General features: G+C 37.0%; 1 protein-coding gene across 1 annotated transcript; it reads left to right on the forward strand.

The window, feature by feature from the left end:
• Nucleotides 1-3,557: 3,557 nt before the first annotated feature.
• On the forward strand, nucleotides 3,558-23,970 carry LOC149781672 (transmembrane protein 222-like). Its single transcript, XM_089935752.1, has 6 exons — nucleotides 3,558-3,741; nucleotides 5,835-5,919; nucleotides 7,139-7,170; nucleotides 15,280-15,388; nucleotides 21,945-22,075; nucleotides 23,607-23,970. Exons 1-6 carry the CDS (start codon nucleotides 3,569-3,571, stop codon nucleotides 23,692-23,694), a joined length of 618 nt encoding a protein of 205 aa, XP_089791878.1. The 5' UTR covers nucleotides 3,558-3,568; the 3' UTR covers nucleotides 23,695-23,970.
• Nucleotides 23,971-26,378: the final 2,408 nt, after the last annotated feature.

A 26,378-nucleotide genomic window follows, 5' to 3' on the forward strand; every position in this document is an offset into this window, starting at 1 on the left:
AAGACTAAAGTCACAGAGGTTCTTATCCGTGAATCGCTCGTCGCCGACGATGCGGCCTTGACATCACAAACGGAAGATGGACTTCATCAGCTGGTATGTCGCCTCTCCCACACCTGGACGGAGTTTGGATTGACCATCAGTATGAAGAAAACGAACGTTATGGCGCAGGACGCAGACTCCCCTCCCTCTGTCACCATCGATGGGTACAACTTTGAAGTTGTTGAGAACTTCACAGACCTCGGGTCCACCATCTCCAGCTCGCTTTCTATTGATTCTGAGGTGAATGGCAGGATTACCAAGGCAGCAGCAGTGATGGACAGACTGAACCAGAGGGTCATAAAGAATCCCTACCTCGCTGAGAAGACCAAACTGCGCGTCCACAAGGCCGGCATGCTCAGCACACTCGTAAAGCAGCGTGACATGGATCACCTTTGCGAGACACGAGAGGAAACTCAACAGCTACTACTTGAGATGCCTGCGGCGCATTCTGCACATCCAATGTTCTCCATACTCAGCAAGAGGCGCCTTCGCTGACATGGACATGTAAAGAGACTGGACCCAGACCGCATTCCCAATGACCTGATATACGTGGTGCTAGCAGAAGGCGCACAACCGACTGGACGGCAACATCTGCGTTACAAAGATGTCTGCAAGAAGGACATGGAAACGGCCAACATCAACGTCAGCGACTAGGAGAGCTGTGCTAGCGACTGCTCCACCTGGTGCCTAGCACTCTGATAGGGGTTCCGAAATATTTAGGAAACTAAAGTTAATAAGACGGGATTACACCTTTGAATACAAACAGGGAGAAGCCAACAGGATTGATAACTTTTACGCTATTACGTAAAATAACCTCATAATGTACAGGTAACTGGGAAATGTACGAAATAATTCGACATAAAACGATCGGTGAGGCAATGTTGCCCACTACCAATGCCTTTTTACGTAATAGCGATTGAAATTCTAAGCCACAAAATAAGAATAAACACAGCAATACAAGGTATACATATTCCAAACCTAAAAGAATTTAAAATGGTCCAGCATGCTGATGGTTGTACGAACTTTATGAGATACAAACTATTTTATACATTTAGAGAAAGAATTTGAACATTTCGGGAAAGCGTCGGGTTCAAAAATAAATCATGACAAGACTGAAATTCTAAAAAAAGGAAACTGGGGAGGACACCTCCCTGGACTCCCTCTCCACCTACTAAGAGATACAGTGAAAGCGCTATGGATATACACTGGGGAAAAAAGACATCATAGAATACTACAAACACATAATCTACAAAATCAGAGAAAATGCACAAACCTGGGCCCTAATTCCATTATGCATAATGGAGTGGGCCCAAGTGGCTAAAACATGCTTGTATTATAATATAAATTACATAATTAGATCCATTTATATAGAAAACAAAACTTTAAATAAGCTTGATAATGAAATAATTGACTACATATAGAGTTACGAGACCCATTATATGATAAAAGAGACTCTATAGAGCAAAAAGTAGAGGGAGCCTGGGACTACCAAGTCCCTTACTACTAAAACTTTCAAACATAATAAATAGAATGAAAAAAAGTGCAATTCTCTATGGGGACAGCATAGGAGGTACTGGTTCGGCTTCACTATAAAGAACCGACCAGAGATATCTATGAAAAAATAATAAATTAATAAATAAACTTGAAGTGCCAGGGAAATTTAGAAATATAAAAGAAATAATGTTTAAATATAGAGATAATAAAAGAGCTATGGCAATTAGACTGTTGAGCCAGTTTTCACTATCAGTAACAGGAAAAACCTATGAGTGGTTAAGAGAAGAGGTAACAAAAAGAATGAGATGTAGAGTAGAACAGAACAACTGGGAAAGAACTTGGAAAAAAATAAGATCTGTCAAAATTCAAGTTATAAATTTTAAATAAATACACAACTCCTAGCTTACAGGTGAAGATGTGAGACGTCGTATGATTAGAATAGTACCGAAATGCCCTTTGTGTAAAGCAGCAAATTTTACAAAACTCATAACGATTGCCCAATGTGACAAAAACCAAAAATAATAGACTTATGTTGATAATGGAAATTTGTAAGAAGTATAAATATCACAGAAACAATATTTTATATATAGATATAAATTTCGAAAATAAGGTAGTTTTAAAAATAATTGACTATTATTACCACAGTTATGCGTAGGAGTGTGTACCGCAAACGGGCTGTTGCCTCAGCCTCATCTCTCATCTCATGGGGAGTCTCAAAGAAAACAAACGGACAAACAAAAAGAAAGAAAGTAGGACGTAATCTCGTCCCCTAACTAGATTTAAGAAAACAGACATTTAAATTTGAATAAGAAATACATTTTAGAACAAGTTTTTCTATATAAAATAATTCCCTTTATTTTTTTTTACCCCGAGACTCCACCTTCCACAATTTGTTAGGACGAGTAATGGGATACAGGGACCTGCATGCTGGAGAAGTAAAAGACACAGGCGTTGCAGTACTATACCACAAGGCGCCATGCGAAGTGGCCAGGCCTGCGAAAGAGCCTCATAAAGTCCAGAATGCAAGAAATGGACAAACATAACAAACAAATGGAGAATAGTTAAAAAGGCAAATATAGCCCTGATATATATAGGCAAAATAAAGTAATAGACTAGATGTACTATTTATGTTTTAAAATCTTATATCTCTTTAAATTTGGAAGATAAAAAATGCCGAGTGTGGTAGTAAATACAAGGATATGCCCAACGACAAGAGAAGCATGTATAAAGAATTAAAGACCATGTATGCTTCTTATAGAACATATCCGGGTAACTTCAAAATTTCATTCAAGAGGAAAAAGAGAATCGTCACATTATAAGTGTATACATAAAATCAGTAGGTTTTATTTACTTCTATATAAGGCACTGATTCTCTTAGAACTTATTGACTCCAAAACTTAAGATTTCAGTTTTAAAAAATAAACACATAACTCATTAAAAACTGTTTTTCTTTTAGAAAAGAAACAACTGAATATAGAAGAAAACGTGAGGGCAGATTTGACGCATATGCTGTCCTAACACACACACACACAGAGCAAATACTCACATAGTATACACAGGACGTAAGGGACCCTTGGCAAAGGTCACTACTATCAAACAAGGGAAGAGACTCCGATTAGGATAAAACTTAGATCAGACGAACAACCCTTTAGAGATCACTACGGGGGAAAAACCATACCACATCAAAAATTTGCAGATAAATAAATTTTTGGTATAAATTCTTTCATCAAAGAATACAAACACACGAACCTAAGGGGGAAACACAACTCATAAAAAGACTTGTGGGGGGGGGGGGGTGTGGAGGGACATCTCATTGGTCCCCCTCCAAAAAAAAAATATTTTATAAAAAAAAATTTAGAAAGTGTTCTCTGCACTTTTTATCACATTAAATAGTACCGTTACTGAAATCGGTAGCGGGGTAAAAACAAACGGGGATGTATAGTCAGACTATACTTTAAGGGTACGAGTTGGATATTGTTTGGTTCTTTTAGCAGTATCATAGTTGAAACTTCTCGGCCGTTTTCCTTGAAAAATAATGTCCGACTACCAGCGCCTTATTATGGCACCTGCTGCTCCGACCATAGAAACACTAGAGGGTGATATTGACGGACATTTATCTGAGAAAATGGTCGAAGAACCAGGTCGAATAGACCATAATAAGCAAAGATACCCAACCTGTATCGTCTGGACACCAATTCCTTGCCTAACGTAAATTCGAATCTTGACTATCCATCTGGTTTCTGTTTGTTTACAGCAAATTAAAATAGAGGAAGTGATAGTGTTTCGAGTACAGTATTTAATCGAATGATACTTCGTTGCTAAAATAAGATTTGCAGTGAATTAAATTTACATAGATATTGGTAAAGAGTCCAAGAGAATTGTTCCTGCTTGTTTTAAAGCGTCTTTTCAGTCACGGTATTCACCTACACTCTCCAAGCAGTTTGCATCACTATTTATAGTTTATACCCCCCCCCCCCCATTTTAAACAATAAAAGCATACCTAATCATCGTCAGGGATCGCTAATACTGTCAACTTGTTCACTTTTCACATCTTAACGCGGTTTTTTTGCTGACAGGGTCGATATATTGTCGTGGGCGAGTCAGTGTAGCAAATTTGTTCGATATATTCAGAAAGTGCTGAATACTCTCGTAAATTTAAGTGACTTTGGATATTGCATACTTTGAACACATGTATGCAGAGTTTCAGCTTTAAAAAAATATGAAACAAAACATTGCAAACATTAGATACAGAAAATAGTTTTTCCTGAAAATGTACTGTTCGAGGAATACGAAAAGGACAGTATGCAGTCTGCCTGTTGTTGTTTTTTTTACATTTACTTCTTTTTATTAAAACAAGAACAGGATAACATTGTTAGTAGCCACTTGGCAACAATCAGGTTAGAATCATAAATTGAAGAATGAAATTAAAGTGTAGTGCATTTTTTATTTACTTGCCTTTATTTCATGTTAAAATCAGGGAGATACTTAGACCAACAAGTTGTTCTCCACCTGCTGCCAGTCCAAAAAAATAAATAAGGTGGAGAACAATTTGTTGGTCTAGGGGGATACAAATTGTTGTTAATGTAAGCAAATACATTAGTCAGAGTCTTTTTTTACCTTTTCCATTTTACATCTTTGGACAGTTGTGACTCACCTTAGTTTTGAGACAGTGGTATAAACTTCCTGATCTCAAGAAAATGTATTGTTCATTAACATCGTGACTACAACATTTGTTTACACTTGTCAACAGTGAAGCATATGGACAGAACCATTTGTGGAAAATTCTGTCTTTGATAGTTGTGAATTGAAACAAAGATATAGACCATAAAAATTACTCATTCTTTTTACCATCGTTTTCCAAACATGCAGTCATTTCAACCAGTAATACTTTACCTTCTGATGTGCTATGCACCAGACATCCATGTGACAGAACCTGAATTTTCAAATAGGTAGGTTTACAAATTTTGATAGAAATGTTTCTTAGCCAGTGATTTCTTGGCACTGAGACAAAGGACATGTTTCTGCATTTCGCTGTGAATTGAACAAACTGTGTAAAAGCTGTCCTTAACTATTCCTCTTAAAATCTATTGAATGATACAGTAACAATTAAACATGACAAAAAATACTTACTCTAGTATGTCTGCCAGAATCATTTATTATTGTTGGTCTTGATCTTAACTCCACCTGCCAAAGGTCTGCCAATTATCATCATAGACATTGTGACCACTTTTATTCCTTTATTGCTTGTAACACTTCCAAAAATATCCCTCATTTGGCCTTAAACTCCCCAAGTTTCAACAATATGGTAATCAGTTAACATCCTATTGTGTATGCATGTCAACTGTTTGCTCTGCCACACATCATTAGTTTGGTTGATGTACTTTTGTTTGTTGCCTACTGCTGGTAGAATCACTTGCATGACCATTGCTGCTATACTTTCTTGTTTCCTGCCATCCTTTACAAATTATTCTGCTAAATATATGTTGTCACCTAATTCAAATTCCTATCACATTACAAAATACTTCTTCATACTGTTTGTTTGGTTTTATATGTGTAGCATTAGAAGTAGTATTAGCTGTAGTACTTTCCCTTATGGACTTTGACATTTGGAGATTCATTATGGTGACCGTGAAGAGAGCTAAGGTATAGAAGAAACAAAGGATATCATTGATTTAAATTGAAAAGCTGTTTTGAACTTTAGGATAAAAACATGATATGAATTAAAAACATTAACCAGCTTCAGAATGATGATTCTTTATTTTATAAGAAATTAATGTAATTATTAAATCCTTCTGTTTCAGATGGCTGTTTCCTTTCATTGGTCACATGGGTATCGCCACCACTACTGGAATCATTAGGGATTTTGCTGGACCCTATTATGTCTCAGTAAGACATTTTATCTGGCCACAGCCATAATCCTGGCTGATTCATTTTACAATTTTAGCCCACCTCTACCTAGTGGTGGAGAGCTGTTTTACAGCCTCCAGCATCAGCATCATCACATATGTATACTTCCATAGCATTTAGCTCATGGCAAAAAATATTTCTTGCACCATGCTTACATACTGTTAAACCTTGAATCATGAAATTCTGTGAGTAGATGCATCTTGATCAACACAAAAGCAGGCATCTGTGACCTATATTTATCCATCACTGATTTAGGTTTAGGCTCCAATCTTGATGACTATGCATCTTGCATCAGTGTGAAACAACACCACATTACAACAAAATGTCACTGTGATCTGCATTTCACAGTTTGTTGGGTTTAGTTTTTGCATTTAGCTGATGATCACATTGGGAATTTAAATCCAGTAAAATATGCCTCGGAGTAATGGACAAATAAGATAGCTTCTGGAGCAGAATTTCAGAGGAATGATTTTTGTAATTAAAAAATTTCAGTTTATTATAGTACTTCTGCTTTGATATAAAAGTTTTTCAAAGTTATGTCCTTCTTGCCAAGGAAAATTATGCATATGTATGTAGGTAGGTAAGTGTGTGGTTTGACAGTAATTCAATACAATACCAACTATACAGTGCAGATTAGAACTTAAGTTCTTAAAGGTAAAAAATGAAAACTTAAGTTGGAAAAGGTGACAACATTTTGTTGTCAACATTACTTCAGTCGGAATTTATTTTCTGCAGGATTGTTAATGTTTCTAATAATTACAGGAAAGTACTAAAAGCTTCGTATAGTTGATTACATAATTGTAAAATAACTTGAAGCAAAAGAATTTAGTGACTAGATATGGATAGGGTAATGCTGAAAGACACATCATAACTGAAAATATTAAAGTAAGTTTTCCATAAATATTCTGATTTTTTTTGTATGAAGAGCAAATGAGAAATTCATTCAATCAGGCATGATCTAGACTGAAATGATACATTTATAAATAAACAAATAAATACACAATAAGAAGATTTTCTTTTATTTTAATTTAAATTTTACATTTTGCATGTTTTAGAGGATTGTTCATTAGCATATATATATATATATATATATATATATATATATATATATATTAGTTTGACAGAATACAGACGTGTTCTTTTTTCAGTATTGGACTGCCTTTATTTGTATTCATAAGTAGATTTTGATTGATTGCAGGAAGATGATATGGCATTTGGAGTTCCAACAAAGTGAGTAACTACAGATATTGAAATGTTTCTTGTAATGTTCCTCATCTCTTTGTAATAAAAATTGTGTCAGCTTGATTTATTGTGATATGCCTGCAGAATAGCAGAATGAACGTATACTGACACACAGAAAACGGTTTGGCACTACATAAAAAAACAACATTGACTTGATTTATTGTGATATGCCTGCAGAATATCAGAATGAACATATACTGACACACAGAAAACGGTTTGGCACTACATAAAAAAACAACATTGACTTCACCTGATGTAATTTTTGGCCAGTTCAAATATTATCACTATACTCCACTTCACTACATTCATTCTGTCTTGTTAAGGTGTTGCATCTCTGGTATGGGTTTTGATGGACTCACATTTTTTTTAATAATCTCAGCATGCCAAAAGTTCTTCAGCTCCATTGATGCTAGAACAGATTCCATACGTGCCTGCAGGATATACAGTTCTTCTTCAAATACATTATCCGATCATATTACCGTAAGAGTATGGCCAGTAATTCAAAAATCCAGCCCTTCCTTGTAAAATTTGGTTATAAAAATGCTTAAAGTTGTCTACCAGCATTGGTTTGAGTCAGACTAGAGTGATAACCCCTAGGATACATGCTCAATTAGAGATAGTGCAAATGGTGATTTCCACAGTCCTGAGTGAAATGGAGTTTTCACATAAGGAAAGAATGCTCCGTCTTTATTTCTAACTATTTCTTGTTCTTTTCTGTCTGAGATGAAGTTTTACTAGATCTGTGACTTTGCTGTATTATATAAATGTCTGTCTCATTTTGTTATGACATTCTACGGTCACTGGTACATGTATCCATTAATGTGTAATGTAGGCTTGCAGTTATGGACTGGATAGTATTATTATGCAGATCATTTATATGGACATTATTTGTTTACTAATGCCCACTTCATGGTAAGTTGATGCAACACTTTTTGGTCACTTACTGTACAATATTACAGATCATGAAGGTCATGCAGGTAATTTCTAATGACATTAATGTTGTTCACTAGTATCCACTTCACAGTAAGTTTATGCAACATTTTTGGTCACTTTATAATAATAACAGATCAGGAAGGTCAGGTATGTAACTTCCGATGACATTTATATTGTTCATTAGTGTTCATTTCACAGTAAGTTTATGCAACATTTTTGGTAACTGTGTAATATTAACAGATCAGGAAGGTCAGGTAGGTAACTTCGAATGAAATTTATATTGTTCAGTAGTGTCCATTTCACAGTAAGTTTATGTGATGCATCAATGATTTCACCTGCTCAAGCCTGCCAGTAGCTTCTCGTGGGTTGGTTGTTCTTCCCGGGATTTTCCAGGGTTCTTCCTCCACCAATTATACTGGCCGCCACATATAGTGTATCTTTTGCTGAAAAATGGCATTAAACTCTACAACAACAACAACATCACCTGCTCAGGTCACTTGGACATTCATTAAAAAATGGTGTACTTGAGCTGTTTTATGCATGTGACCTTTTGATACTATTATGATGCAGAAGATTCTGTAGTCTTTTATTGTCCTTCAGCATCTGCTTCATAGTAAGTTTATAGAATGCATTTTGACTGCATATTATTACTGACCAGGAAATCCTTGCAGTTAATTTCTAATGGCATTTATATTCATTACTTTATGGTAAATTTCTACACTTAAATGACTGCATATGTTGTGGTTGTGAGTGTGTTTGTAGTGCCTTCACTCAGATAATGTGTACTTGATCTACTGTATGCTTTCTGTCTCTCACTATCTAGTATTACAGACCAGAAAGGTCATGTGTAATATAATCTACTTCATGTTATCAGTTATGTGAGGCTTTATTGATTTTACCTGTTGTTTTGCTCGGTATTCACAGGTGTCAGCATAATGGGCTATTAGTGCGCATGCTTTAACTCTTTAGCTACGACTACTGCATCTAACCGTCACCAATAAATAGCTCGTGAACCCTACTGGCACATATATGCAGTGTCAATAAGCCTAGTTTACTACCCCAGTGTCACTAATGTGCGCATAGTTCAGCAGTTCTTGAAACCCCAGTGTCACATCTATGCACAAGTGACTGCTGTGTTAACTAAACATTGATTGGTTGAACGTACCAAAGTTTACATATTTTTGATTATAATAACCAATGAGTGGACTGTTTACTCAACAGTTTGATACAAGTATGAAAGCTGAGAGGTTTCGTTTAGACACACTGTGTTTTCTGCACTTTACGAAACATGTGTAGTTGAGATAAACAGAGATAGATTCCAATTCAGATACGAGCAACGTTAAAGAGTGCAGTGCAAGCAATATCGAAGAGTTTAATGGATCATTCTTAGAAAATGGATCAGATAATAATATTAGACCCATTTCAACACCAGATGCAAGTGATTTTTAACTGGATGACGAGGCGGACATAGTCCTACCTGCACAATGGAGTTATAACCTCGCTGTGTTCGAGATCAATGATTTTGATTCTCATGGTGGTTCTACAACCAAGCTTGGATTAAGCAATGAAATGAAAAAAAAATTCTCAAGTTTTTTCCTGACTGTCTGGTGGAAAAGCTTGTGAAAGAAACAAACAATTATGTCAAGAAAATTGGGGACCAAAAGCAAGACCTGAGGCTGAAATGGTATGCAATCAGCATCATGGAGATGTGGGCCTATTTTGGAATATACATCATCATTTATGTGTGGATAATGACTGTTTTGAGAGGTACCACTCTCAACTTTGTAATATAAAGTGGAAATATATGAATAACACACTATATAAAGTAAGTTGTTTTTCATTTCACTGAAATCCAGCAAAAACTAATGAAATAATGAATATAAATGTAACCATGTTTTCATTGTCAGTTTCTGTTTTCAGCCTTGATGATGCTCTAGTATTCATCCTAGCAAACAGCCTCAGTAGTCTCAGTAACTGATATGATAGCACTCAGCAGTAGTGAAACTGCAAAACAGCTGTAGTAGCTAAAGGGTTAACAGGCAGAAGATAATCATAGTATATGTCTGGAATGTGTTTATAATTCTACAATATCCAGGTGTCAAGACATGGCTTCATCTGATGCTGGTAGGGACCAATTACTGGTATCCAGTACCCCTTAACAAGTCCCAGCATCATAAACATCAGCCAGAATAGATTTTTCAACATTACCATTAGGACTAATTCTGGATAGTTACGACAGCCCATTGATACTTCCTATGACATTTGAGGCAGATCAACAATGTACAACACCAATTCACACCTGTCTTTACCCAGTGAAGGTATGAACTAGTTGTGAGGAACCAGTCTGCCCTAACCCATTTCAACATCATGAAACTTGCAAGAATTGCCCTGTTCTGTCTAGACCAGGCACTACCATTAGATATAGATTGCTCATGGTCAATACAACAATCCCATTTAGGCAACAGATAAGCCAAAGGAGACTGCTTACACTGATCCTGGATTAAGTATCCCACCCTGGCAACATAACACTGGCTTAAGCATAGCAGGTCATATGGTGCAAGATCCATGTCAGACTATTGCCATTATAGTACCTCAGTCTATGCCTTAATACCATGACAGACCCATGGCCAGTATATTTCTACAGTATCCAGGTGTCACAACAGGCCCATGTGCCAAGACAGACCCTGGTCGTTATAGTGACACAGTATCCAAGTGTCATGGCAAGCCCAGGTGCCAAGACAGACCCAGGTCAGTCCATGACATGTATAGTGCCACAGCACCCATGTACCATTACAAAACTAATGAAGAACATAGCCTGTTTACAGTCCATGGCTTTTATGGCTCTGTCTGAGTTCTTACCATCATAGATCAATGTCGTATGGCTTCATGGTCCATCATTACTTACTAGTATAGTACCAGCCAGGCAACATTACAGTCAAGGATGCCTGATACCATAATAATGTATGATGAGTAACTCTTACAGGCTGTCATCATTTCACAATCTACTAATCAGTGTGCCAAAGTCACAAAATTAATCATGTCTGTCTTTTCTTATCATTCTAAACAAATAGCCTAAACCCTTTTACTGAGAACCCCATGGGCAGTCATGGTTTGAGTCAGTCTCTCATATGGCTGATGCTTTTAGTCAGTCTCATATGGCTGATGATTTGAGTCAGTCTCTCATATGGCTGATGATTTGAGTCAGTCTCATATGGCTGATGCTTTGAGTCAGTCTCTCATATGGCTGATGCTTTTAGTCAGTCTCATATGGCTGATGCTTTGAGTCAGTCTCATATGGCTGATGCTTTGAGTCAGCCTCTCATATGGCTGATGATTTGAGTCAGTCTCATATGGCTGATGCTTTGAGTCAGTCTCTCATATGGCTGATGCTTTTAGTTAGTCTCATATGGCTGATGCTTTGAGTCAGTCTCTCATATGGCTGATGATTTGAGTCAGTCTCATATGGCTCATACTTAGAGTCAGTCTCTCATTGTTTGTGCTGTGAGTCTGTCTCATTAGCTCATGCTCTGGAGCCAGTCTCATATTCCTCATGCTGTAGAGTCAGTGTCTTGTGTGGCTCATGCTGTAGAGTCAGTGTCTCGTGTGGCTCATGCAATAACAGAGCAGCTCATTACTTACCTATGCTGTAACTGCATCTGTTATTTTTAGATGCATTTCTATTTACATCCATTACCTGAGCAATAATTATATAAGCTTTCTTGGATCCCAATAGGCCACCTGTGAGTTGACAGACATGAGCCCATAAACCAGGGCCATGCCTTTTTCTTTTGTTATCTTGAAGCAGATAATAAACAGGAATGACTTTCTCAAGGCAGGCATATGGGGGACATTTCTTTGCTTTCTTTGAATTTAGTCAAAGATAAGGCCATGTTTACACTATTCAATCATCCTGTTCTGAGGAATTAAGCTTTACCTATATAATGTAAAGTCAAATACACTGCTGTTCCTTAGGTGATACAAGATGTCATAAGGCATAAAGACCACATTCTGTGCCCCTATCTTTTATATGTTAACCTTAATTATGGGCATCCCAGGAGACTGACATTTAGTGGATGTCAGGAGCATTCCACACTAGGAGGTTACTCCTTGTGGCTCTTGCAGCCAAGTGCCAATTGCACTCTTTGGCTGATCTTAGATCCAGCTCTCAACATGTTCATTCATGTTGCATTGTTTAGAGTGGAAAATGCTCATATGGGTTGTTAACATCAGTCACGTGGGAGACTGATTATATTCAAGGACTTGGTATACCAGCACAGGGAACGTACCCATGGTTTGAACATAAAACCTGGGGTTTTAATTTTTATTATTGACAGAATTTTACTGTTCTTCAAAGCCACCTTTATGTCATTGATTTCACCTACCTGGTTAGTGTTCTACAATTATAGCAGCAGCACTATATTCTAAATTAAGTTGTACTCTCGTTTCACATATGCTCTTCCTTGGATTCCTTCCCAGCAAAGACACATCCATTATAATTACATCTCAAAGTTTTACCTCTAAGGAGTATATAATTCAAAATGCTTGTGAACAGAGTCTTTTTAATGAAAGAATATGCCTTGATGACATCCTAAGTCTTGTCAAGAACCACATCTAAGTCCATCAATTCCTTCACTTATTGGTTCTCCTCAAGGTGTTGGGGTATCTCATCATCCTGGCTTGCTGGTTTATGAGACCATTGCAAATGATTATATTGTCCCATTGGCAATGAAAACATTGCCCATGGAAACAAACAGTAATATTTCCTTGCGGTAAATAGAATAACTCTACCTGATATATTGCAGGTTTTCCTTTGCAGGTTCATTCTCTGTTGAAGCACACTATATTGAGTGTGTGTGATTTGGCTTTTTAGTGTAGCTTTAAAAACATTTCAGTCATATTGCTATGATGATGTCTGCAGGGTGGCAGTTTATAGTGACGTCTAACCCTGAGGCATCATGCCGCAGACTCGTGGTATCATGTTCCACCCACTTACATTATCCCGACAACAGGCCAACCAGTCCTAACACTAATTTCTTAATGCTGAGTGCCTAATGAGGCAGCTATTAGTACCATTTTTATAAATCTTATATTGAAAGGACACTCATTTTGTCTGAGAACTTCATTGTAGAGAATTATTGCAGAAGGCAAATGGGTATCACAATTCCCAGACCTGTACCTCCAGATTTGGAAATTTCTAAGATGGTATCATGAATGACATATTCATGCTCGAGTCTGTTACATTCTGTTCAGGCTAAATGTATTAGCGGACTTGTCAACCCAACTAACTGGTTTCTTCATCCCTCAATATTCAAATGGTACCATCTGGGATGATCACTGATGGATCTCTTTACAACAGGGTGTAAGCAAAATTCTCTTTACTCTCCAGTCATGAATCCAAAAGGCCTGAACAGTCAATTTTCTTTCTATAAATTGGACTGGTCTTGATGTCTATGGTTTTCTTCCAACACCTCTGATCCCAGCAGTCTTGCAAAAAGTGAGAGAATCAGAGTGCTGGTGTGTGCTGATTGCTTTCCTTATGTTGGGCCATAGGAATTTCAAGGGAATCATGGTCATTTCTCAGTTACTTACCTTGTGGGCAAACAGTTGTTATAACAATTGGTGGAGAGAATCATTAATCTGAGAAGGAAGGGAAAGGAGAATTTCAAACAGTGTTCCAAGTGAAGACATTCCTTTGATTCATTGCCACAGATAGCTAACTTCCTGCTAAGACTTTTTCAGGTGAAGAAGTTAGCACCCATCATGGTGAAAGATTACCATTCTACAAACTCAAACATGTTGCTCACTATGGAAGGAAGGGGTATAGGATTAAACAAAGACCTTTTCAACCTTCTGTTTAACTGTGATGTGTCATGAAAGGTGATCTGCCATGGGTTTTGACATGGTTGAATAAGGCATGATTTGATACACTATGTGAAGTGTCATTGGTTCATCTCGTTTGTATAAGACCTGGTTCCAAGTTGTCTTAGCGACAGCAGATATGATCAGCAAAATACATACTTTGAAGGTCAGCCTGAACTATCTATGACTGTTAAGATGATTTGATTGTACTCAAGATGGCACTGAGCTCAAGTGCATTCATTCTTTTGTGGTCCCTTCACCACATGGCTGTCTATAAGACAGGTTGAGGGGTTTTGAAGAAGTTTTTAGTATGAACCAAACAAGGGTGGAAAATGATACCTCATGAATTATTACCTTTCAGGTAGGATAGCAAAATGAGTATATAAAAAAAGGTTATGATATTTGTATTGGAAAATATGAATTCATTTTTTATACTATACTGCACTCCTAATGTTGTGCAGTATTACTCAGGTAAATTGTTTATATTTTCCTATACAAATGAAATAGTCTATAAATATACTGTATTCTGATATCAGTATCATGTTACATATTGAATTGGGGGCCCTGAGTGGCAGAGTGGTCTAAAGCGCTCTCCATTACGGATCACTGCCATCTCACCTCTGTCTGTGTGGGTTCGATTCTCGGATTCAGCCAACATGGGTATGTGAGAAAGCTTGCCATTAGCTTCTCTTGGGTCATTGGTTCTTTCCGGAGTTTTTCCCGGGTTCTTCCTCCACCATTAATACTGGCCGCCATTTATAGCTTATCGTATGCTGAAAAATGGTGCTAAACCCTACAACAACAACATACTGAATTGTGACATGAGTATCATGTTACATATTGTATTGTGACATCAGTATCATCATATATATTGTATGGCAACTTATCATGTTACATGTTGAATTGTGAAATGAGTATCATGTTACATATTGTATTGTGACATCAGGATCATCATATATATTGTATGGCGACTTAAGAATCATGTTACATATTGAATTGCAACATCAGTATCATCATATATTTTGTATGGTGTCATCAGTATCATGTTAAATATTGTATCACAGGAGTAATGAGTCATACTGACAGAGTCTGGCTGACCATAAATAGGTCACAAATTAGGATACATTCTAATTTGTACTAATTTGTTACATCAGTATCATGATACATTTGTATCATGGCATTAAAGGCTGTATGCAGCAAGAGTAACACAGGTTTTGTACAGGCTGTACACAGCCATAGTAAAAGAAAGGCTTTGTACAGGTGCTAAGTATTTATTAGTTACTAAGATAAATTTACATATTTCAGATACTGGCAGCTGAGGTTAGACAAAGTAATGGCAGGAAATGGGAAGAACCTGTCCCAGGTTTGGGACACCTGTGTGTATGAGGCGTCTGAGGAATACAAGAACAGGATGGTATGTAAAATATGGTTCCATTTTGTCTTGCTTTTGTTGGCAGATATAGCAACATAAATGTTATTGTATGATTGCAGAACTTGTGGATATTGTCATCAACTGTATCATGTGTTTTTAAAATCAGACTTTTGTTTTCCAGTCAGTATGCATATATCGTTATTCATTAGTACTTTTTACAGGTAAGATGCACTGTTTCATGGAAACGTTTTTTATGCTATACCTTTGTTGTGGTTACTTCTGTGATTTCACCATGGAAATGTTCGCAGAAATATAGTATATGGTTGAAAGTGTTCATTCTGCATGGGCTATGTTTATTTTGTAGTCATAATGCAGCATACCAGAGTTCTGTTCGTTGATTAATCTCTTTAGATCTATGACTTGGGTGCTAAATTTCACTGTAATAAAGTATCACGGGCATCTTTGTGATTATCAATGAAACCATCAAATGTGAAGCATATAATTTTGGAGTTGTGATGAACTCCTTGCAAGGAAAATAAAGTAATGGAACCAGCCGTTACACTAATTATTCCATATGATCACCCATCAATAATGCAACAAGCCTACTGCATGGGTGGTTCTGACACTGACAGCCAAGCATAGCAATCAGCCAGCCACTGAGCCAGCCAGCCAGCCATGATTTCTACAACTGTCTATGCTGCTAAAACTTGTTCAGCCATTTTAACTAGTGAGTCATTTATCTGCATCTTATCATTTGGAGCAATAGTGTGGTACATTTAGGGACACAGAGTGCCTTGCCTATACTGTTTGGTATGTTTTACACAGACATAGATGTTGGCGCTGATGAGGATGGCTCACCTAGTGAGTGTGGTGATACCCTTGCTATCTTAATAAACTCAGATCCAACTATGAAACAGACAGCTTTGTTTCAAAGGGACTATCAAAGAAGTATATATTCAAGTTTCTGACTGACTGCAGCTGTGAGTCAGGCCCATCAAGTCAAAGCATCATTAGACGAGGAAGAACATTTCTTGCTGCTGTCTACTGCTGCTTTGGGTGAAAATAAAGAAAATTTCAACTTCAGAATAAATCTGCAACGCCGGAAATTCTAATGCATTTTTTCTTGGAAAGTCAGCTACCAATGACTTTTTCCTCATGCTGGTATAGTACACATTCAGATACTTTTACCACTTCTGACACTAGATAAGAACACGACAACCCCCAGTGTTCTTTGAAGTTTCTCTATCTACAAGCCTTTTTACAACTGTCATTTAATCACCACACTGCCTCTCTCCAGTTGGCACCAGATCCTTCTTTTCCTTCAGCAAAGCAAACAGTCAGTCAGATTTGTTTTGGATGGACTTTGGATTTTATTTATTCATCCCTCTTCCTTTTTTGTCCTTTCCATCAGATTTCGGAAAAGCCAAACATTTGCAGTAGATCAGGTTGTTAATTGATAAGTGGGTGGTGGAGATTGTTCAGAAACCCATCACTCCAGGGTTTTATTCCAGGCTATTTCTAGTATCTGAGGCCAATCATTGGCCTCAGCGTAACGCCAGAGTTCAGGATAGAAAAAAACTCAATCGATCAGACTTTGCATCAAAAGGGACACATTCGCAATCACTCTAGACTCGATCAACACATATTCCCATGTCTGTATTCACACTGGCTATGTGTAGATACTTTTGGTCTGCCTACCATGGAAAAATGATAGTCCTTGGACTTTAATGAACAGTTATGTATAGCGTCATCACCCTGTATATCTACTGGTAGCATTCCTGTGTCATTAACATTACAAAGATTTGCTTATAGCAGGGATCCTTCTGGAACAGCTACCAATTTGAAATTATAGTTTGTATGGATGCCAGTTCATAAAGTTGGGAAGCCCACTTGTTGCCATGCTTCGACATGGTTAGTAGTTGCCATACTTTGACATGGTCAGTGGTTGCCATGCTTTGTCCTAGTACCAGAATAGTGCAGAAATTGATGTGTCAGAACTGCACATTTATTTGGGGGTTTTTCGATTCTAAGTAGCTAGACAGTTTTGGAATGGGATTTGGCTGCTAATAGAGGTGAATCTGGGCAACATTTAAGGATCATTGTCATGGTAAGGGGGTGGAGAGTGTAGCAGTCTAGGTAAGGTATAGGAGGCCACTTATTAACCAGTCTTGATGGTCTGGACCTTTTATTCTAGTGGTGTGCCGGCCTAACTGTGAGACAGTTGAGCCAGGTTTAATTATCGACTATGACACTTAGAATTTGTCTCTCCTCCTGTTTATTTATCAGTCCTGCATCAACAATCTACATGTTCTAACAACAGATGTGCTCAGGAAAATCCAGCAAAGCTGAACCAGCTCAAACAGTCACAGTCATGGGTATTTCAGCCCTTTCTGGACTGGCTCCTCTTTGATGCCTAGCTTTGGTTTGGAGAGCTCAGTAACTGTACGAATTTCAGCCTTGAGTTGTGGAATGAATCTTAAAAGCTAGAAGCCCCTATACATTGAAGGCATATATGGGAAGCGACATGTGCAGGGATTGGTGCAAAGCCAACGGTATCATCTGTTTGATTTTCTAACCCATTTGACAGAGAAATCGAGCTGTTTTGCTAAACTTACTTTTCTTATCTCAGTCTAGTCATCTTAGACCAGTTGTCAAGGTGTCCACGCGTTCAGAACTACTTTTTAAAAAAAAGAAACCATGTTGTCTTCTCCTGTGCTCGACGTAGTTGCTCTAGAATCAAACAATAACAACAACAACAGCAAATATATAACAAAAACATAGTAACTTAAAGTCAATCCATCTTTGAGAACACACGATACAAAACATTTCAAGAGAGACAAAGACACACATGCACACAATGTCAAGCTTTTTGGTATTATGCTAGTTCGTTCCACACATCGTGGTCAGTTTTGTCATATATGCAGGCCTAGCTCAGTACATATTCAGGTCAGTGTCATTGAATGTAGCTAAAGCTACCTAACTAGTTTTCAATATTTTGTGTGAAACAAATGTTTTTCTGTTAGCTTCATTTAATGACGCTGACCTGAAAATTGACTGTGTTACAGACAGGATAAAATTCTCAACGCTGTGTGAAATGAACTATGACAGAAAACACTGATCCATGCACATAGACTATAGACCTATACACTTTATAGCCTCCCAACTGTCTTAACAACTACAGAAAACTTAGTAACAGCCTGATAAGTGTTATGTCAAACTTGTTTTATTCTAATTTTTTTAAGCATTTCCATTGTGCCCCAGTTGAATCAAAAATATACTTACAATATTTAATGTCAAATAATGCACTTACCAGTCAGAATGAATCATTTATCCATCAACACGTTAATCCATAAGCAAATTTCACTATAGCACATGTCATATTTCCAAGACAGAAAAATAAATTTTCAAAGAATCCGTGAACTTGAAAGTTCAGCACCTGGTTATCCACTAGTGTCCGTATTTAGAGGGTCTTTCATACACAAGCATGATTTTACAATCAATATTAATTAGAACACAAGTATGTCACAAACAGTTTCACCTCCTCCAAAGTAAAAGCAGAGTTATATATGATAGTGACACAGATCTCTAACTACCCATGAATAATCTAATGCAACATGCTACTCTTCATTACAGCTTGTACTAAGTATACCTACAGTAGAGATGTGTACCCAGCATCATTTCATTATTTAAAATATAACATTTTAGAATTGGAACTGATGAAAATGAAACATGTTCTTGCAAGAAATATTAATTATTTATTGATAATTTCATATAGCATCCATATATTAAATGTGATAATACCTCATTACTTTGCGACTTTTAAGTTATTTTTCTTTGCTCACACATATAAACTGTGTACTTCAGAGGTAACTGTCACAATCACAGCCTTATGAACATATTTGTATTAATAAGCCACATGTAAACATTTGGACGAGAAATATTTTACACTAGTGAAGAGTTCTTTTTACTTTAAAGGAAAATATTGGGTGAGAAAAATAATCTACATTGGGGCTTGGACCGAGACAAGGAAATCCCAGACCTGCCAACTCTTACATTTTTGCCATAAGTCTTAAAAAAATTACCCTTAAAATAAAGACTTACTGCATACTAGCAAAAACTACGGAAAAATTATGGTTGCTGAAAAATCCAGATAATTGATTCATCATTGTTTTATTTGGATCTAGGTTTTATCTTAGAATTAGTGAAATTATTCAGGGAACCAGACTAACACTACAGCAGCACCCCAGATGCTTAAAACCACATATTTGTTCATGAGAAGCATCTGCATGATCAAACTGTTGATTATAGAATTTTTTTAAATGGCATCCAGAAAGTGATGCATGTTTAAGATTAAAAGGGAAAATAATCTTCAAGAAAAGTGTTAATAATTAACAAAGGAGTGTTCAGGTTCTTGTGAATAAAACCTGGAAAGGACACAATTGCGTATATTGGACATGCCAATTTAAGTATATCTCGTGGTGGTAGATATGATTGAATTACGTTTTTCAGCTTTACAATAGCAGTTATTGATATTTTTTACACCTTACTGAAAACTGGTTAGTCTTAAGGAAACAAATCAGCTGCCTTACAGAGACGGACTCGTCAGGGTTGGCAGGTCTGAAATCCCAGTTGCAGGGTTAAATTATGTCTACCCACGAGGCCAGCCTTGTGGGGAGACAGATAATGTAACCCCTTGACTGGGATTTCCTTGTCTTGGTCCAATCCCCAACATAGATTCTATGTCTCATTCCCACAACAGATTTCTTTCTCAGGCTGTTATCAAAGGCTACTGCTCCATGAATCCCAGCACTTTCTGCCATCATTTCAGAGGGGATAATGGTCGCCATAAAGATCTATCAGTTTTGACTTCAGTAGACCAGAATCACTCACCCTATTTCCAAAATAGAATATCTCATGGGTTTTGATATGCCTTAATTCAGCTCAGTTAGAACCTTTAGTCAGAACCTCACTGAAGACATGCTTTATGATAGCCTTAGCTCTGGCATGCAGTGTGAGTTTCAGGCTATTCCAATGGAACGAAACTAACTATATTCAAGATTGGATGGTTCCATGGTCCTAATGACACAATCAGGCTTTTTAGTGAAGAATATGCTGCTATCAGTGGTTGCATGCTGTAGTTGTTGTATACTAACTATCTCTCTCTGATAGATACATCAAAAGAAGCAGACATAAAAGACCTTGGCCTGTGCACTCAGGCATTACTTGAAAAGAGAAAACATATGGAATAAGAAGGCAACTCTTTTGTCCATTGAAGGTTTTGGAAAGATGATATCACCCTTCGAGCCCTGTCATTGTGGCTGAAGTGGGTTTAATGCTTGGTATACTCTGATGTCTCAAAATATCAGTTATCTCAAGTAGATTTCAGCTTCACTTTTGAATGTAACATTTCATTCTGAGACATAATAGAGCTTGTTGGCTGGCAAACAGTTTTTTATCTCTGAGATTTAGATTTGCAGAGACAAGATTTCAGTCAAGTGGACCAATGCCTGCTGCCCAGATAATCATCAGATATACAACCTCTTCAAGAGCTGTAGTGGAGCACGTTCTCAGGATTTGGCAATAAAATTGATTGGTATGAAGAGTTCATTTGTCTTAATTGCCATGTTGTCATGGATCATGTGACCATTAGTCATGCTGCTGTCAAGTTAGGAGTGCAGGCATGCCTTCATATAAGGGTCTAACTTTACTAACTTCGATGGGTGGCAGAGGTAGGATCCTTAGCATTCCCTCCTATTACCTATTACCCTGGGGCCCCAAGTGGTCTAAAGCGCTCTCCATTACGGATCACTGCCATCTCACCTCTGTCTGCGTGGGTTCAAGTCTATGATTTGGCCAATGTGGGTATGTGAAAAAGCTTGCCAGTAGCTTCATGTGGGTCGGTGGTTCTTTCCAGGGTTTTCCCGGGTTCTTCCTCCACCATTAATACTGGCCGCCATGTGTAGCCTATCGTGTGCTGAAAAATGGCATTAAACCCCACAACAACAGCCTATTACCCTAACATGAATGTGATTGAAGAATGTTTACAAAAGAGAAATCATTTGTTGATAAATTACGATTCTCTAAGAATATATACCCAATTGCATTGAAATAAACCCCTCCCAGCCTCCCCTCAAATGCAAGCATCATTTGATGTATTCTCAGTTTATGGGAGGTAATGGGTAAGAGTTCCTTCCCTTTGTCTACAACGGTATTTAGACAGAAAGGCAAAGGCTGGATTCATGAGGTAGTGAGCTTTTTGTCCTAATGTTAATATGATAGGATGAGTATTCTTGGTAAAACAGGCCTTATCAAAACATTTGCTTTTTTGAAATGTCCATGAATTATTACTTTGGGGTGGAATATACATCAAAGACAAAGCAAAATAACCAAATACAAGACAGGATTGTGAAGGAAATTATAAGCCATGATTGACATTATGGTGAATGCTTGACAGAGTTTTAGTGATGGTAATATTGAAGGTGGTGGTGGTGGTGTTGATGATGATGAAGATGTTTAGAGCTCAATAATGTTCATTTTAAATTAGCCAGTTTTGATAACATATGCCAGCTTAAACCTTTTTTAACTAACTTTCTTTCAGCACAATCTGTTTTGTGATAACTGCCATTCCCATGTTGCCATGGCTCTGAACAAAATGCACTATGACAGCAGCAGCAGATACAACATGGTGAAACTTTGTTTCCTGATGTTGGTCCATGGGAAATATGTCAGGTATATACAACTTGATGTCTTAATTGTATTAATAGATTGTGAGACAAACTCATTATTGTCTTGCCTGGGAGTGAAAAGCATAGGTATAATTTGTCCAGCTATACTGGCAGTGGTATTGTGACAATGAACAAATATAAGGTGCAGTATTCAAGTGTCTGAAAGTTTTATTCCAGGGTATCTTCTGTATCCATTCAGCCACTGTTGTATTTAGTCACTGCTGCATCTAGTTACAGTCATGATTGTATCCAGTTACTGCTGTATTTGTCTGAACTTTGAGATAATATTAGATAATGTTAAAGCTTATACACTGATAAGGTAGGAGATTCTTTCTTGTCATGCCTAAATACACTGATAAGATTGGAGTTTCTTTCTTGTCTAAATACACAGATAAGGTAGGTGTTTCTTTCTTGTCATGCCTAAATACACTTATATGGTTAGAGTTTCTTTCTTGTCATGCCTAAATACACTTATATGGTTAGAGGTTCTTTCTTGTCATGCCTAAATACACTGATATGGTTGGAGTTTCTTTCTTGTCATGTGTAAATGCACTGATGAGATTGGAGTTTCTTGCTTGTTATGTGTAATGTCTAAAGCTTATACACTGATAATGTAGGAGTTTCTTGTCAGTTTCTTTCTTGTCGTGTCTAAATACACTGATAAGGTAAGAGTTTTTTGTCATGTGTAAATACACTGACAAGGTAAATGTTTCTTTCTTGTTATGTCTAAATACACTGATACAGTTAAGAGTTTATTTCTTGTCATGTCTGAATACACTGATATGGTAGAGTTTCTTGTCATGTGTAAATACACTGATGTGGTAGGAGTTTCTTTCTTGTCATGTCTAAATACACTGATACAGTAAGAGTTTCTTTCTTGTCATGTGCAAATACACTGAAAAGGTAGGAGTTTCTTTCTTGTCATGTGTAAATACACTGACAAGATAAGTTTTTCTTTCTTGTCATGCATAAATACTCTAATAAGGTAGGAGTTTCTTTCTTGTCATGTGTAAATACACTGACAAGATAAGTGTTTCTTTCTTGTCATGCATAAATATTCTAATAAGGTAGGAGTTTCTTTCTTGTCATGTCTAAATACACTGATAAGGTAGGAGTTTCTTGTCATTGTGTAATGTCTAAAGCTTATACACTGATACATTTGAGTGAAGACCTAATGAATGTTATACTTTCAATTTCTGAGTCTTGATTTAAACATAAGTTTGGAATCCAGCAATCTGATTCGCTGAAAGTTAAATCTGAATGAAAATTGATCAAATTTCTTAAGACTAGACTTAACTTGAAGTCTTATTTTGGTGAAATTAGGACCATGCATGTTTTACTTTTTCACCCCAAAATGCAACATTTGGCATAAACAAAAATAGTGATTTCCTCAAGAATAATTCATGCTATTTGTCATCTTTCCCAATTGAAAAACTTTTGTGATTCGAGGCCCAAACTAAAAGATCAAATGATTGAACATCTGACTGTGGATTGTTGCAGGCAACAAATTAAGCGTTCTTCTATTTTGTTTTCAGTGTCTGGGGATTTGTGAAAACATGGCTACCATTTCTACTATTTGCGTCTCTGGTGATTGGGCTTGTAGTTGCTTTTACTACAACCTGAAAACAGGAATAACAAAACAAAGACAGAAAATTTCTGTGAGATTCTTGAGCAGTGTCCAATTTGTTTTTGAATATTCTTTGTAATAAATGTGTGATTTTTCAATGTTTCAGACATAATAGTTTGAATTGACTGATATTGTTTGATGTCTTAATATCTATAAAAGTCTTGTAAGACTTACGTAAATGCATCAAAATTTAGATAAAAAAGTACACAGAATTTTCGCATGTAATTTAAAAATGTGCTCTAGGTTCCATATAAAGAAGACTGTTACAGAAATGGCCTTTATTTTTATAAGCATACATCATTACAGCTCCCTGACATTATAATATTGCAGTTTTGATCTGTAACTGATTACCACATTATATTCTAAACCTTGCTATAGCAAGACCTTGGTTTGTACAGAACTTAACTATAGCAAGAACCTGGTATGTACTGAACCTCACTATGGCAAGAACTGTGCTATGTTCTGAACTTTGCTATAACAAGAACCTGGTATGTACTAAACCTTGCTATAGCAAGACCTTGGTTTGTACAGAACTTCACTATAGCAAGAACCTGGTATGTACTGAACCTCACTATGGCAAGAACTGAGCTATTTTCTGAACTTTGCTATAACAAGAACCTGGTATGTACTAAACCTTGATATAGCAAGACCTTGGTTTGTATAGAACTTCACTATGGCAAGAACTGTGCTATGTACAGAACTTCACTATAGCAAGAACTGTGCTATGTACTGAACTTTGCTATAACAAGAACCTGGTAAGTACTGAACCTTGCTATAGCAAGAATTTGGTATGTACTGAACCTTGCTATAGCAAGAATTTGGTATGTACTGAACTTTGCTATAGAACATGTCAGGGTTAATAATTCCCCTTCAAAACACCAGAGAGCATCTCGGTGCAAATGGCTCCCAGATAGTTCAGTCAATAAAGATAGCAGATGTAGATCAAGAAAATGTGACAGTGGAGGATATAAACAGGTATACTGTGAAAAGGCTGAAGAGATTTCTTAAAGAACACGGACAAAATGTGTCAGGCCATGCACGTGAGTTGAGAGAACATGCCATTGGAGTGCTGCGTCTTGAAATCCCATCAGAAACTACTTTAAAGAATGATGATCAACAAGAACAAGAGATGCATGAGATAAGAAAATATACAACACCTCTTGGCAAAACATTAACAAAGCCAGACACTTTGGATGAATGGAGTGGTGACATGACCAAGATTTTCCAAAAGAGAACTGTATAATTGTATTGTTTTAAATATGACCAGAACATTTGACTGAGCTCTCTGTGGTGCTGTGAGGCAGCTGACAGCTAAACAATTATGAGGTCAGTCATGTACACTCAGTCCACTATCACAGTGTCAGTAATCAGTGTTCACATACATATGTGAGATGCCAAATTATTCTATCCCTCCCAATATTAGTTAAAAATACCTGATTACCCAGTGTGGATACACCAATCAAAAGTAACTGGACAAGTTCACTCTGCAGATTGTACCTGTCCAGCAAGGTAAGTTTCATACATCTTTAAAGTTTGAACTTGAGCTCTTCACTTGAGAGGTAGATAATGATTAAAATTATTTAACATTCGAAATTCATAAAATTATAATTACAGCAACATCTGTTCATATTGTCAACCTGGAATATAAACAGATCATTTGTAAGAAGTGATGTGCACATATTTGACTGATTGTGTTTAATAAAAATAAATACTGCTATATAATTTAAGCAATAAAGATAGCAATTGTTTTGTAATGGTATGTCACCTGACAAAAGTTTTACCACATTTTATAGTAATGAGGCACTGATCATTTAATTTTCCAAAGGGGAGGTGGGCTGATATATTTTTGAGGGGGTCTTGCTCTGGGTAGAGGACAGACAATTTTTTCTTCTGTTAACTAATGTAGGACAGGTGTGTACAACAGGAGAACTGATCAGAGCAAACTATTTTGAATTTCTCCAGCAAATGAACATAAGGGCCTGACCTTTTTTTAACCTACATGTACCCCACACCACTCTCAAGATTAAATTGTCAGTGCCAGTGTCAAATGTTAAAAATTTTGTTTGAATGCAACATATGTAATTACCGTCTAAGTCTTGAAAGTTTTCTGAGGAAATATGTTGGCAACTGGTGCTGTCTTTGATGGTCCTGCTAATCCCACAAAATGATCACTGCATAGTCATAATGTCGACTTCAGGTGAAAGTCCTTTCTAAAACATCCAACTCTTTGGCCCCGTATACGCAAAATTTTACCATCAGCAGGAAACCTATACATTGAAACGGTCCTCATCAACAGTCTTTCTGGAGCAGATGGAACAGCTTTTCACAAAACAGTATATTTTTCCCATGTTGATACTATTTCATTGACTTTATGTTTCACTAACCAAGTGTAAAATGGTGCGAAATTCTGAACTATCAAGAACTGGAAAATGTTTGTGGGCATGCGTAATGGAGCTAAGGGAGGTAATTTTAAGCGCTATGATCAGTGACTCCATTGCAACCGTGAAATCACTTATAGCAAGAACTGTGGTATGTACGGAACCTCAGTATAACAAGAACTTTTGTATAAACTAAACCTCGCAATGACAAGAACTTTGGTAGGTACTGAACCTCACCACATCAAGAACTGTGGTATGTAGTGAACCTTAATATAGCAAGAGTTAGTATTTACAAATTCACA

This window comes from Sinohyriopsis cumingii, chromosome 15 (assembly GCF_028554795.1).
Source record: "Sinohyriopsis cumingii isolate HCF-2022 chromosome 15, ASM2855479v2, whole genome shotgun sequence".
Taxonomy (NCBI): Eukaryota; Metazoa; Mollusca; class Bivalvia; order Unionida; family Unionidae; genus Sinohyriopsis; species Sinohyriopsis cumingii.

Bases quoted from the DNA above. Each gene is read 5' to 3' on its own strand.
- LOC149781672 (XM_089935752.1), top strand. From the start codon at position 3,569: ATGTCCGACTACCAGCGCCTTATTATGGCACCTGCTGCTCCGACCATA. The intron at 3,742-5,834 runs GTAAATTCGAAT...CTTCTGTTTCAG, and splicing joins ACACCAATTCCTTGCCTAAC to ATGGCTGTTTCCTTTCATTG. The intron at 22,076-23,606 runs GTATATACAACT...TTTTGTTTTCAG, and splicing joins GTCCATGGGAAATATGTCAG to TGTCTGGGGATTTGTGAAAA.